Source organism: Sciurus vulgaris (genome assembly GCF_902686455.1).
Source record: "Sciurus vulgaris genome assembly, chromosome: X".
Lineage (NCBI taxonomy): Eukaryota > Metazoa > Chordata > Mammalia > Rodentia > Sciuridae > Sciurus > Sciurus vulgaris.
In genome coordinates, this window is record NC_136471.1 from 4,458,946 (window position 1) to 4,473,599 (window position 14,654).

A 14,654-nucleotide genomic window follows, 5' to 3' on the forward strand; every position below is an offset into this window, starting at 1 on the left:
AGGTTATCGAACTTGAACAATAAAGGATTCTTGAACTTGCACGACACAGGACAAAAAGCAGGCTTCCTGAACTGCAAATAGATTAGGGCACCAATGAGCCTGTGATTCACATGGACTTCCTAAGGAAGATGTTTGAAAGTTAGACTAGTTATACTCACTCAAGGACTCTATCAGGGCTAATTTAGAAGTCATCTACACAGCAGTGCAACTTAAATCTTAGGAGTAAATGAAGTCTTTGAGGTGAAGTGGGTAATTCAAGAAGAGGGCTGAGAGTGGAACAGACAAGATGTTTACATTCAAGAAAAGGGACAGACAGTAAGTAAACTCTAGGAATAACAGTTAAGATGGTATGGGAACACAGAAGCCAAGACGTTTAGGAGGGTATTCAAATTTGTTAAATGCTAAAGAGAGATGAGGAGATGACACAGAATTAGGACGGAAATGAGCCAGTAGATTCGGCCAGTAAGAGGTGATGAGCTCCAAGAATGTATCAGCAATACAGATGGATACCGGAGATGAGAACAGGATAGAATATCCTCTTCAGAACTTTGTAACTAAAGTGAGAGATAAGATAGTAGTTTAAGGGGAAAGCTGGCCTAGCAGTGGACTTTTTTAGGGGAATAAATGCTAAAACAGACAGAAGATGCCAGAGAAAGAGGATAGCTGATAATGCAAGATCTTGTGGAAGATGGAAAGGAGCCTCAGCACTTTTAAACCTGCTATGAGAGCCAGTCCTGCAATTTCTGATAATGTAGGGCCGAGTACACATAAACCAAGACAACATATTTACTAACTGAGCTTTCATAAATTTCATTCTCACTTTCATTATAATTTAGAAGATATGTTTCCATAAAACCATCTTATCCTAATAAAGTTAGAAATATTTCATATGGAAATATTTTTAATATGCTAAATCAGAAACTTAGAAAAGGCTAAAAATGAATTCAGCGATATGGTATCAGTGAATTTATTTTCAAGCACTACATTTTCGTGAGATCAACATGAGACTCATGGTGAATATTTCATATCCTCCTAATCTCTACAGCCTCATGAAAGACTCCTTCTCTCCACCACACATGAACCTCCTGTGATTGGAGCAACTGCTGGTGAAATTCCAGGAGAAAGAAACCTCATCTCATTAGATGGGATAAACCTCAGATGTTTATTGCAAAAAATACGACAACAAAAACTTATAACAAAAATCCCAAAACATGTTAAAAAGACAGCTACAGGAAGAAGAGCTAGAATACAAAGCAGTTCTTCTGCACAATCTCTGTCATCACATTCAGTTTAGTCTGCAGTAATTATCTTCTACTTAGAATATAGGTGTTCATATATTTTTTAAAGAATTATGTCCTTGCCCTCTACTTAGCAGGCATTCACATCCAAGGCTGCTTAGCATCAACCACAGGAGGAGTGGGATAAGATGAAAAGCTGACCAACACATTGGATTTCCTTTTGTACTAAGTCACAGATTATAACTAATTAAATGTGTAATAAATCCATCCTGCAAACATATACTAAATGTTATGAAATGATATTTGAAATGTCATTATTTTACAAAATAAAACTGCTGGCTTATTGAGGTGCTGACTGTAGTACCTATATAACACATTTGTATTTTAAAAGTACATTTGTCTAAATGGCATTTCAGCTTGGAGGATTGGTTCCCATTTATAATGGGAGCCACAAAAGCCTGACATACATCCTCTATTAGTACCAAAGTGAAGAACAATGATCTCCAAGAGCAGACCTCACAGTGATACACATGGCCACCACATCCTCTCACTATTCCCTACATTTTAAAGGGCATAGTCAGGGCTGGAGAGAACAAGGCATCCTGGGTAAAGCTCCAATATTCAGGCAGGGCTCCCATTGGCCTCCCAGCATGTGGTTCAGTCACCTGGGTCATTTCATCTTGCAGACTAGCAGGAGAGAGACTTACTCCCTCTGGAAGTGATTAAATCATATTTAATAAAACACCCCCACATACACATCACACCAGGAAACACAAGGCAGTGAGTGAGTAAAAGAGAATCACAGCCCACAGCCAGTTTACGAAGAGAAGACTTGAGAACCTTCTGATGCTTAGGAGAGCCCTGGAATTTACCAGACTGTGGGCCAGAGGAAAGGCGTATCTTGTGAGGATCTCAAACATATCTCTTCTGCTGTGGCCTTCCTGTTTCAAAGCAAACCTCAGGTTTCTCATATCCTAGGGGGCAAAGGAGAAATTTGACAGTTCAGTCTATCAATAAAGTCACATTAGTTAGCAAAAAATCTTCCATTCAATTAAGGAAATAGAAGATTCACTTACCTAAAATGGCAATGAATCTACACTACTAAAAATCACTTTGTTTTATGGGGTATTTTGAAATTACTGGTTTAAGAACACCTGAAAATATTCCCATTGTAGACATGAAAGTAAAGACAAGACAAAGAAACAAGCAGTAGAGAGAAAACACAGCTAAGTATCATTTGATTAAAAGAAAGAAATCAAACTACCATGTCTACATTCAGTGGTTTCCAATTTTTAAATTATCAAATGACATTCTATTCATACAAATTTTCAAAAGAGTATCTGCTATCAATATAATCTCAACACTCTTAAACATGTCATTAAAATACATGTTTTTAATGACATCTCCCTAAATGATTGGCATTTTAAGCTTTCATCCAAGTAATGGAGTAATGTAATTGCTTTCACACAGTTTCTATATAAACCACACTAAAGTATCTCATATTAGTAATAACTTTACTTTCAGGAATTAATGATGAAAACCAGGTTTTAAAGGTAGCTTCCCACTATTATGTATGTATAATTATAATATAATGCACCAATAAAAAATAATTAAAAGTATCTTCTAATACACATCTCTTTAACAGGCAGGAAAAACCTTTTCTGAATTCAAATGAAATGCGCTTCTTTAAACATCAATTTGTATTATGTATAAAAACACAATATTCTTATTGTCAAGGCTGAAGTTGTTTTAAGGTTGTCTCTTCTAGAACAATCAATCATGGGGCTGGGGATGTGGCTCAGTGGTAGAGCGCTTGCCTAGCATACACAAGGTCGTTTAAACCTTAGTACTAGGAAAAACAAACAAACAAGAAATAAAAAAAAAAAAAAACAACCATCAGTCATGGTGCTGTGACTTGTGACTGAGTGGTAGCTAAGCACTGAAAGCATTATACTTTGCAATGCACTCTCAACTGTCATTTCAGAAAAACCAGCACTGTGCTATACCCTGCAGCTACCTCAGGAGTGAGACAGCCTCAGTCCCTGCCCTCTTGGGCAACACAAACTTTATATGGTTCAGAGTGCTTTTTTGTTAATTATCCCTAGGTACTCTTAAAGATTCTTAAGTATTTAGTCAGAAGGACCAGAAAAGGCTTTGCCATCTAGAAGACATCCCAAAGGGCAAATGAAGTATGAATGGGACTCTCAGATTTCTATGAATACCAAGATCCAGCACTTTGTATATAGATAACATCTATTAGGCCTTGCCAGCTCCTGGATTCTGGCCCCCCCCGCCCCCCGCTTCTGTCATTCTGGGGATGGAATCCAAGGCCTTGCACATGCAAGGCAAGTGCTCTACCACTGAGCCACATCCCAGATCTCACTTTTATTTTTAATAAGCCTGTAACTAAATAAAATCCAACAACCAATTTAAATCATGTCCCCAATATACTGGGATGTGATTGTCAGTTCATGACACAAAGCAATAATCAGCTGAAGGGAAAAATCATCTTGATGGGATGAGATATGCTAAAAGATACAGCAATGGAGAGTTGCAAACTCTGGGCTCAAGGACCTGTGAAGAACTTTCTAACAGCCATGGGTCAGTGATAACTCTGCGGCATCATTCTTTTAACTGTGTGGCCCAAAATTAGACTATCTTTAAGTTAAATATTTATTCTGCTCTATCAGGGATTCAAACAAGTACTTTTCATGTGCCAAAACACAAGTGATTCAAGCAACTTCTTTTTGCCATCTGATTCAGATGCAATTAAAGACAGAACAATTTCTTGCCAATAAGAAAACTGAAGTGGAAAAGGCAAATGACTCACAGGTGGCAGATCACCAAATCTGTAACAGAAATAGAAGCATATACTAACTGCTAAGTTCTACCTGGTCTCCTCAGAGTTTGACTCATCAGGGAAGGGCACCTAGGAAAGATGCTGCGGCACAAGTCTCCCAAACAGACCCTCAGCCTATTTATTAACTAAGTCTTGTGGCGATCTGATTGATTTAATAAGGCACCAATTTCTAGAAAGCATTTCTAGAAATAATACATATCACTGCTGACTTCCAAGTACCACGCTGTGAGCCAAGTAAATGGGAAAGAGGAAGAGAAGGACAGAGAAGGTTCTGTGACAGTATGGTTTTGCTCTATTATTTTTTAAAGATTCCAAATGTTGAACAGGGGCTACTATGAGTCCTGCAGGGTAGAAATTCCTACAACCAGAGCTACCTTCTCCCCTGGTACTGGACAAGGTCCCCCGGGGACTTAAATCTACAAAGTAAACATTGGTACTGGCAAGCATAAACCCTCACATGCACAGCTGGGATAGCTAAATGTGTAGGGGTTGTTACTACTTGCTTTGGAAGAGAAATGCAATTGTACTATTACTGAGTGTGAGAACAAGAGAACCTGAGAGACAGGACAGTGAATCTTTATCCCGCTGCACAGTGCCCTTGTAACAACATAAGATCTATTCCTGACAATATGGAATATGATTCTTGTGACTTTGGTGTATCTGGGGAGATTATGTAGTTAAAAAGCTGTGCTACAACATTGCATACATATGTGTATATGTATGTATATATTTATATAAGTAAATATAAAAATATAATTTATATTTTATAAAAATATAAATGTTTATTTATACATATGTAAGTTTTGAGAATTATGCCTGATGAGTTGTTCCTAAGTCTTTTGTTCTTATAATAAACTATCAAAGGGTGAGAATGTGCTTTTGTCTTATTAATTTGGGGGATTCATATTTAAGTAAGTTTTCCTATTGATAAGGCAGCAAATGGGATTTTTAAAAACCCTCCTAAAATTAGTCACTCCAAAGTCTTCAAAATACCAACCACCTTTTCCCTTGAGTGCTTTAATGCACCACTCTACTCCCCAAACTCCTTTTATGCAAAACTCAAAAAACATCCATCAAAGTAAATCCCCATACTTCTGGGTTCCAAAGGGTAGACAGTAACTGGGATAACAGATGAGGCACAAAGGTAGTTCAGATTAAAACAAAAATTAAAAAGTTAAGGTGGGGAGTAGTGGAGAATTTCAGTTCAAGTTGGTTTGTGATAGAGTATACTGGCCTTAATCATTTATAAATGACAGAGGAAAATACTGTACTGGATTCATAATCCAAACCTAAGGAGAAGAGGTTGCTTTTTAGAAATCACAATGCACAAGCCTTGGAAAAGGAGACTTGGGTTTTAATTTGGGCTCTTCCATTGGCTCCTTGGCAACCCTAGGCAAGTCGTGTTGTTTATTAAAGGCCTCATTTCCCAATTCATCGAATAAAGAACTTAGATTGGCCAGGGGTCAGCAAACTTCAGCCCAGGTCACTTTTTGTATGGTTCTCAAGCCAAGAATGTTATTTTACAATTTAAAAGGGTTGGAAACAGAGAACACAAAAAAGAATAGGTGAAAGAAATCCTATGTGGCCCACAAAGCCAAAAATATTTGCTATCTGGCCATTTAAAGATAAGACTTACTGACCCCTGTGCTAGAATGATGGTTCACAGTCACCTGACATACTTGGAAGTGTCCCAACCTTCCAGGTTCCAGCCTTCAGAGAGCACCTTACAGTAGGATATGGGGTAGAAATCAAAGACCTACATTTTTTTAAAGTTCCCCAGATTGTCCTGATGCATATCTAGGTTTGGGAACTACTGGGACAGATGAATTCCAAATCCCTTCCAGCTCTTTCTAGAATTTGGCACTATGCTACACATATTATTCTTCTGATACTCAATACCTGGAAAGCAGGTTTCCTTGCCAGAGGATTGAGCCTGTTGTTTACGAAATGATTACCTCTGGAGTCCAGTTTTGGCATTTTTTGGGGCAATTTTAGCAGTCCCCTAACTCTTTGAGCCTCAGGTTTGCCATCTGTAATATGTCCACCTCGATGTGCTGTGCTGAGGACTGAATGCAGTATTCTTGCATATGTATGGATGGATATAGCTGCTCAATAAACAGTTACTATTTTAACTGATTTTATCATCACTGAATTTCTCCTACTCACCACCCTAAAACACAACAGACCACCACCTCTGAAAACTAAGCAAAATTAACAAAGATTATTAGAGGTAAGGGCACATCTGGTTCAAAATCTCTTCTATTCTTTCTTTCTTTCATTGTACAAAGGTGTCTAAGCTAGTAACACATTCAGAGCAGACCAGAGCAAAATCCAAAAAAGGTTTAGATTTCATCTATGAAGTTTTCTTCCTACTCAGTCAAGCTAACAAACTGTCTGGTTCCTCTAGTCCTCATGCACAGTGACCACAAAGGGTCACATATACAGGAACTCACACTCAAGGTACTTTTGGAAATATCAAATCCTAAGGGGAGAACCATTTCTAGAACCTTAGATGAATAAGAAATTTTGATTTTTTGAGTACACGTTAAATTTCTACTATCATTCAACATGAATGTCTCTCTTTCTTTGTTTAAGAAAAGTACTGAATCTCTTACTTTACAAGTTATATCTAGACCATAGGAATTTTCTCCTCTACTTGTCGCGCCTCCCATTTTTTCAATTCTTGAGATCACACCCAGAGGAACATCAAGTATCAGAGCAGAATCCTGTAATGGACAAAATACAAAAGTCATTATTTCTTTTGGTATAATTAAAACATCAAAATCATGTAAAAATAACCATAAGCTTTCAAGGTAAGTTTTGTTTTTTAGAAACTTGGCCCTTTTACCACTTTATGAACAAAAATGTGATATAGATCATACATGAAAGAATAAGCATTAAATAGCCATGTATGCAATCAAAATGCATCCTCAAACATTCTCCATTGTGCATTACCTGTGGAACAGAGACTAAAATCCTAGGCACATAATTCCAGGGCCATGACATTACTCAGCTAGTTTCTGTAGCTTCTCTCCAACAACATTCTGCCTCCAGCTAATTAAGCCCCTCCCCCATTATTTAGACACTCCATCTATAATCGAGACATGTGCTTTGCTTAAGGCATTTCCTTTGCCTAGAATGATCTATCTTCCCCAGCTACTAAAATTCTCCCCATGGATACAGGCCTAGCTTAGCAAGCATCACCTCTAATGAAGCCTTTCTTCCCAATTAGATCAGGCACAGCTTAACCACTTCCTCCTCCAAAGTTCCACAGCACTTGAGTCAGACTCCCATTACACCACTTGCTTTGCTCTGTCTTGTTACCATGACTTTATATGTCTTTATTTCCCCATTAGAACTCAAGCACCTGGAAGCAGCACTTGTCTCAAGCATGGGTGCACTTCCTGAAGCAGGAGGACCTGAATGCACAGCAATGCTTCCCCAGTGTTTGCTAACCAATTCTGCATGCAACTGGTCCATAACACTGTGGGCATGATGGAATCAGGTTAGTGAAGTAATACCACAACTGTAATAACAGCAGCAGCTGCCACCAATGAATACCTCATCTGTGCCAAGTACTGCCATAGGGGCTGTGTGTGCATTGTCTCATTTTCTCCTTACAACCATCCCAGGTTGAAGGTAGTAGAACCATGTTTCTGGCCACGGCAACCAAACTCTTAAGAAGCTTCAATAACCTGCTTAGTAAATATGGGGTAGGGTTGAGATTCAAGCAACAGCTTGGGAACACTCATCGAAAGAGTCATAAAAATAGTATTACACTTTGACCCAATCATTTCACTCCTAAGAACTCATAGCTATCATTCAACCGGAGGAAAACAGATATATGCATGAAGATGCTCTATGGAGCCAGAGGTGGCTATCAGGGTAGAAAACATTAGTCAACATGATGGAACAGGTATGCAGCTATTAAAACAATTGTGGTACATGATAAAAACAAGTCCAAGTGGAAAAAAGCAGCATACCAGCTCACAAAATTCACTGTGACAACAAGAACATAAAATCTATATTCATATGGATGAAGGCAAGAAGGGCTACACAGTTTTTAATCCAAAATTTTGATGTTAAGATGACTTTGACAAAAAAGAAAAAAATTAAAGTGTTTAAATTTTTGTTTCTTAAAGTATTCTTTTGTGGGATATAAAGAAGGTATTTCTTTTATTTTAGATGCTTGTCCTTAAAAGATGATACAAACATTAAGTGTTTATTCATTAAATATAAATATAGCCCTAGATAACACGAATTATCTAAAATTCAAAATGTATAACATTAGATTGTGCTGTATCCATACTTTGAAATAGTATTCAACAACGAAAATGAATGAATTAGCCAGGTACAATGGTGTACGCCTGTAATCCCAGCAACTTGGGAGGCTGAGACTGGAGGATCACAAATTTGAAGCCACCCCGGGCAACTCAAATTTGCCTGTCTCAAAATAAAAAAAAAAAAAAAAAAGAAAAGGGTTGGGGATATGGTTCCATGGTAAAGCATGGGTTCAATCCCCAGTACCAAAAAAAAGGGGGAAGAGGGGGAGGGGAGGACCAAAGATATATGCTTCCTAGAAGTACTTTGGGGACATCAAGCTGAGTTAATAAAGAAAACTGCATTTTGTACATAAAATGAGTACATTAAAAAAACTAGTAAAATTCAAGTATGGTCACAGTCTAGTTAACTATACTGTAACAAACAATTTCTTGGTTTTGATAAAGCAATATTGTTATTGGGAGAGCTGGGTAATAGGTACAGGTAATCTCTCTAAACTATTTTTCCAAGTTCTTGTGAGTTCATAATTATTTAAAAATAAAAAGTCAAAAAAGTATAAGTAAGTATAGTTATAATGTAAAGAAAAGAGCACAGCTCTTAACATGGACAAAAATTGGAGTTTTGACATTTATTAACTGCACAATTCTGGAAAGTTAGTACCATCTCAAGGCCACATTTACCTGAAAAGTAGGGATGATTAGAGATAATGGATTTAAAGTACCTGGCACAGTGCCTCTCAATAGAAACTAGAAACTAGAAATCGGTGGAAGTCATTATTATCATCATCATTACCAATGATGTCAAAGAACATTTTAGTATTTGGAAGATGTAACTGTGCTCGGCAAATACAACAGATTGGTATGCTCTAGCAAGCAACTGACAGATCTCTCTGTACCTATAAGGAGGCACTTTTAGCTGTTGTCATGGGGTCAGACACTTCACCACATATCTGAAATTGAAATGCCCAAAAGGAAAAACACTACTTAGTAATGGTGTGCATACACAACTGCATATGATGCTATATTTACTTCTCACTACAGTCTAGTTATTAAAACATATTATAAGATACTCTGCTATTATGCTTAGATTATATTAAGATTTATGAGTGTGAACTGTGTCAAATTTACACACTAAATACATAGACAACATGCTAAATAAAAATCTGACTCTTTAATATCAACACTGAAGCAAGATTGTTCAAAGACTGTTTAGAAACGAGAGGAAAGCTTGCTGTCTTGTCCTTATGTAGAGGAATTTTAGCTCAGACTGTTCTGGCCCTACACAAAAGCAGAGAACCAGACTGTGAGGAGAACCACCCAGCTCCTGACCAAAGGCACCCAAAGTCTAATGAGGCTACTTGCCACATTTTCTCTGAATGACGCATTCAGGATCTGATAACTCAGCAGGCCAAACAGGAAGGTCCAGGAATAGGAAAATCAGCCTCTCTGGAAACCTGAGTCATCACTAGCAAATATCATTAAATATTGAAGGAGACTCAGGTCCACTCTAACTTAAAATTCTGTGCCTCTATACCTGTAGGTCTCTAAAATAGTTGAGAAACAAGTATAACAAATGAGCTAAAACAGTGCATCAGTTCCCTCCCTTCCTTTCACATGTATAGTAACAGGAATTGGGCAATACGGTTCATGAAGATAAGCTGCAGAGTGTTATGGTTTGGAAATGTGGTGTCCAACAAAACTCATGTGTGAGAAAATGCAAGAATGTTCGGAGGTGAAATGATTAGATTATGAAAGGCATAAACTAATAACTGGATTAATCCACTGATATGGATTAACTGGGTGGTAATGTAGACAGGCAGGGAGTGGCTGGAGGAAGTAGGTCACTGGAGGCAATGGCTTTAGGATTTATATTTTGTCCCTAGTGAGCAGAGTTCTCTGCTTCTTGATTACCATGTCCTGAGCTGCTTCCCTCCACCACATCCTTCCACCATGATGTTCTGTTTCACTTGGTGCACCGAGCCATGAAGTGTGCCAACCATCGGCTAAACCTCTGAAACTGAGCCAAAACAAACTTTTCCTTTTCTACATTGCTCTTGTCAGATATTTTGGTCACAGTGACAGAAAGGTAACTAAACACAGAATTGCTGTCAAGGAGCTCAGGCCCTACATCTCCTTGTCATTTCAACAATGTTACATAAATGGAATCAAACAGCTTGTGACCTTTTGAGATTGGCTTTATTTATTGAGCATGATGCCCCTAAAGTTCTACCAGGGAGAGAAGACACATGTATCCAAGTAGCCATGATGCCAGTTTTGTATCCACACAAATTCCCTGGGGAGGATGGCAGGGTTAGGCTCACAGTGAGTGAGATCCACTGAATGCTTTTTACACCTTTTTCCCTGGTACTGGGGATGAATCCAGAGCCTCACAGAGGCAAAGCATATGCTCTTGCACTGAGCTATATCTCAGCTATACCTTACAGAATGCTTTTTGAGAAGAGGAATGCCAAGATCAAATGGTGTATTATGAAGATTTATCTAGCAGCACCAAGCATTCTGGGATAGTAGGGAGAGGGTGATGCCCACTCCTTGACATCATGGAGACTCATGCTTGAGTACAAGTGAGAGACTGAGGATCTTAAAGTGGAGGGCAACCCAGGTAGAAAGCAGAGAAGGGGATTAGCCTGGGGAAGAATCAAAATGACTGGAATTAGGCCCAGATCTCTGGGACAGATGAAGATAGTTCTGCCAAAGATGTGAAGAACACAGGAGGGGGTTTGGCAGAAAGATTGAGGCAGTCAAATATAGACACACTGAGTTTGAAATTGTGATGAACTGACCAAATACAGACAATTAGGAGGCAGCTGAAACTATACAACTGCAGAGATCCCAAGGGCACCTCACAAAGTGTCCAGAACTAAACACATGATTTTCCTCTCTTCAAAGAAGATTTGGAGAAATCTCCTCCAAGGCATTCTATCTCAGTGGCTGGCACTACATTATCTACCCTGACAACCACTGTTTCAAATACTACAAACCAGGGAGTCATCCTTGACATCCCTTTCTTGACTAGCCTGGACCTAATCACTATGTTTACCTTGAATCAATCTCCATTCTGTGAAACTTTCTCCAACTCTGCAAGTAACTTCTCTGGACCACTGCAATAACCACAGTGGTTCCTGAATCCATCATGGTTCCCCTTATGGTCTGCCCTGACAAAGTAGTCAGGGTGATCTTCTCTAGAAGTACATCTGATGCTATCATTACTCTGCTCATCCCCTTTGAAGCTTTCCATTGCTGAATTCTAAAAACCTAAACCCTGGGTCAGGGGAGCTATTGGTCCAACGATTCAAAAATTCCACTAGGTAGGAGAAATAAGTTCAAGAGATCTAATGTACAACACAGTGACAACAGTTAATAACATTGAATTCTTGAAAAATCACTGAGAGAATAGATTTTAAGTGTTCTTACCACAAAAAATAAGTACGTGAGGTAATGTATATGTTAATTAGGTTGATTTGGCCATTTCACAATATATACATACATGTTCCAAAACACATTGTGCATGATAAAGGCAATTTTGTCAATAAAAATTAACCTAAAAATAAATAAAAACAAAAATGCAAATCCTTAAGATGCTTGTTTAGACCTAGGTCATCTGGCCACCACCTACCTGTCCTGTCTCATGCCTCTCTGTCCCCCCTACCAGCACAGCCACACTAATATTTACATGTTTCCTTTGGCCTCAGGTCCTCCAACATGCTGCTCTCGTTTCTTCTCCCCTTTCCAGACCTTGCTTTGCATCTAGGTAACTCGCATTCAGTCTTTAGACCACAAGTCAAGTACTGTTTTCCCTAGAAAATTTCCCAGGCTCCTCAAACTCATGTGTTTCTATATTACTTTCACATGTCATGCTCACAGCTGGTTATTAGGCATTGCTGTGATTAAATAACACCTATCAATCTCACTGGAACCAAAAGCTCCATGACAGAGAAACCACATCTGTTAGGCTCCCCACTATATCCTAGTGCCTGGCACAGTGCTCAACACTTAGCAGGCTCTCAAACATTCCATTAATAAAGAATGAAAGAGTGGGACTGGAGCTGTAGGATAGGAAAGCAAATGACAATTGAGAAAGAGGAGGAAAAGGACAGGACTTAGGGGAACATATAAGTTTAGGAGGTAGGAAGGAAAAAATGAGCTGTATAGAAGGTAGAAGTGGGACAAGAACCAAGCATGCATGGATAAAAGAACAAGGAAGGAGCAGAGAACTCAATGGAGCACTGCAGAGAAGTTAAAAAGTTGAGTACTCAACCAAGACCTTTGGAACTGAGCAGTGAACAAGTAGTTTCAAAAGAGAACAGAAGCCAGAACATAAGAAATTCAGGAGTCAACAGTCCAGAAGTGGAAGTGCCATGTGAAGATTCTTTTTTCTTTTAAGTTTGGCAAAGAAATGGAAGAAAGAGGACGATCTTATCAGAGGTAGCAGGGATACAAGATGTTGATATAAAATAAAGAGACTTAAGCGGACCTGCAGAGTCGGGGGAAGTCCAAAAATAATGGAAAACAAAAAGTATAAGACACAGAATAACCAACTGGTACTACAGCTCCAGAGGACTTAAAAAGGACAAAGGTGGGCTGGGGATCCAGCTCAGGAGAGACTGCTTGCCTAGCATATGCAAGGCTCTTGGTTTAATCCCTAGCACTGTGGGGGTTGTGGGGGAGGAAAAAGGAGAAAGATTCAAAGAAAGGGATTTACTTTGGAAAAGAAGATATCTAGTTTCTCCCTCTCAAATGGGAGGGAAGAAAATATGGAGGCAAACAGACATCATTAGTTGGTGATGAAGGAATTTATGGAAGCTCAGAGACTGACTTGTTCAATAGCACAAAGACAAGGTCAGCTAAAGAGCAAGGAATGTTTGTCACTGAAGTGATGCAGATGGGAGCCCACAAACTCACAATTGGGCAGAGGATAGGAACAAGTGGAAAAGGAATCTACAGTATTGACAGGAACTTCTTTTAAAACTGAAAACAGTATTAATTTTGTGACAGCAATATAAAGAGATGACTTAAGACTAAGTTTAAAAGAATACCTATACTGATCAGGTATCCTTAGCTACACTGTTTGGGACTGGAAGTATTTCATATTTTGAAGATTTCTTTTTTTTTTTTTTTTTACTTTAGAACACTGGCATAGATCTTACCAGTGGAATATCCTTAATCAAAAGCTGAAATTCTCCAGAATCTGAAACTTTCTGAGTATCATGTCAGATTTCAGAGCATTTCAGATCTTAGATTACGAATGTTCAATCTATAGCAGGGATCCTGTTCTCACAGTGAAGTTCCCATTTATGGACACACTAGGATGTTTCATTATTATAGTCCACCTAGCATTATTTAACCTCCTTTAAAATGAAAAGAGGTACCAAATCCACTAGACCAAAGAACCTAAAAAAGAACAATCTTAAAAAAGCTTCCAATGTATTTTTGAAAGAAAATTACTACAGGAATCCTTTTTGCTTATAATGAAATGAGCTGGCCTTTCTCTGGGAAAAAATGTAGGTCTGGCTTTGAAATTTCCACAATGGAAGGTAAACTTTGCCTCCCCTCTCGGTGTACCCAACCAAGGTTTACAGCTCTAAAGGCAGCCACTAAAAGATATAAAGTAAATGAAGCTCTACTGTACTTGTTTGATGTTCTTAACTAGCATGATTCCCAGCACCTGTCTGAAGGCTATTTCAGAACCAGATATTTTAAAGATAGAGTTTCACAGATATACATGCTGCCCATCTTGATTCTGTAAGTTCTATCACTACACTGAAACTCAATAGAAAAGTGAAATAGTACACATTGCCCTAGTCCTTCACTGAAGTACCTGTAACAAGCAAAAAATTGTTATATGATCTGTTTTTATTGAGGGTGTGTTATTCAGCTCTTCATCGCTGTGACCCAAACAACTTGGAGGAGGAAAGGTTTATTTGGGCTCATGGTTTTAGAGGTTTCAGCCCACAGCTGGTTGGTTTCATTGCTCTGGGCCAGAGGTGAGGCAGAACACCACGGTGGAACAGGGAAGAGGAAAGTTTCTCAGCTCATGGCAGCTGGTAAACAGAAAGAGGGAGGAGAAGAACCAGGGATAAGATGTAGTCCCCCATGGCATGCCCCCAGTAACCTAGTTCCTCCAACCTGGTCCCACATGCCTACAACAGTCCATTCAAATTATTAATCCATCAAGAGATGAACCACTGCTAAGATTAGAGACCTCATGATACAGTCATTTCTCAAGTGAACATTGGTTGAAGACTTGCCCCTCAATGT

General features: G+C 38.7%; 1 protein-coding gene across 5 annotated transcripts in view; it reads right to left on the reverse strand.

The window, feature by feature from the left end:
- Positions 1–14,654, reverse strand: part of MTM1 (myotubularin 1) — a 104,745-nt gene that overhangs the window by 50,755 nt on the left and 39,336 nt on the right. For all 5 annotated transcript variants that reach the window (XM_079124309.1, XM_079124308.1, XM_079124310.1 and 2 more), the window contains 2 exons: positions 6,714–6,824; positions 2,111–2,212 (listed from right to left, as the gene is read on the reverse strand). In XM_079124309.1, coding sequence (XP_078980435.1) covers positions 2,111–2,212; positions 6,714–6,824 — 213 coding nt within the window. The remainder of the gene's footprint in view (positions 1–2,110; positions 2,213–6,713; positions 6,825–14,654) is intronic.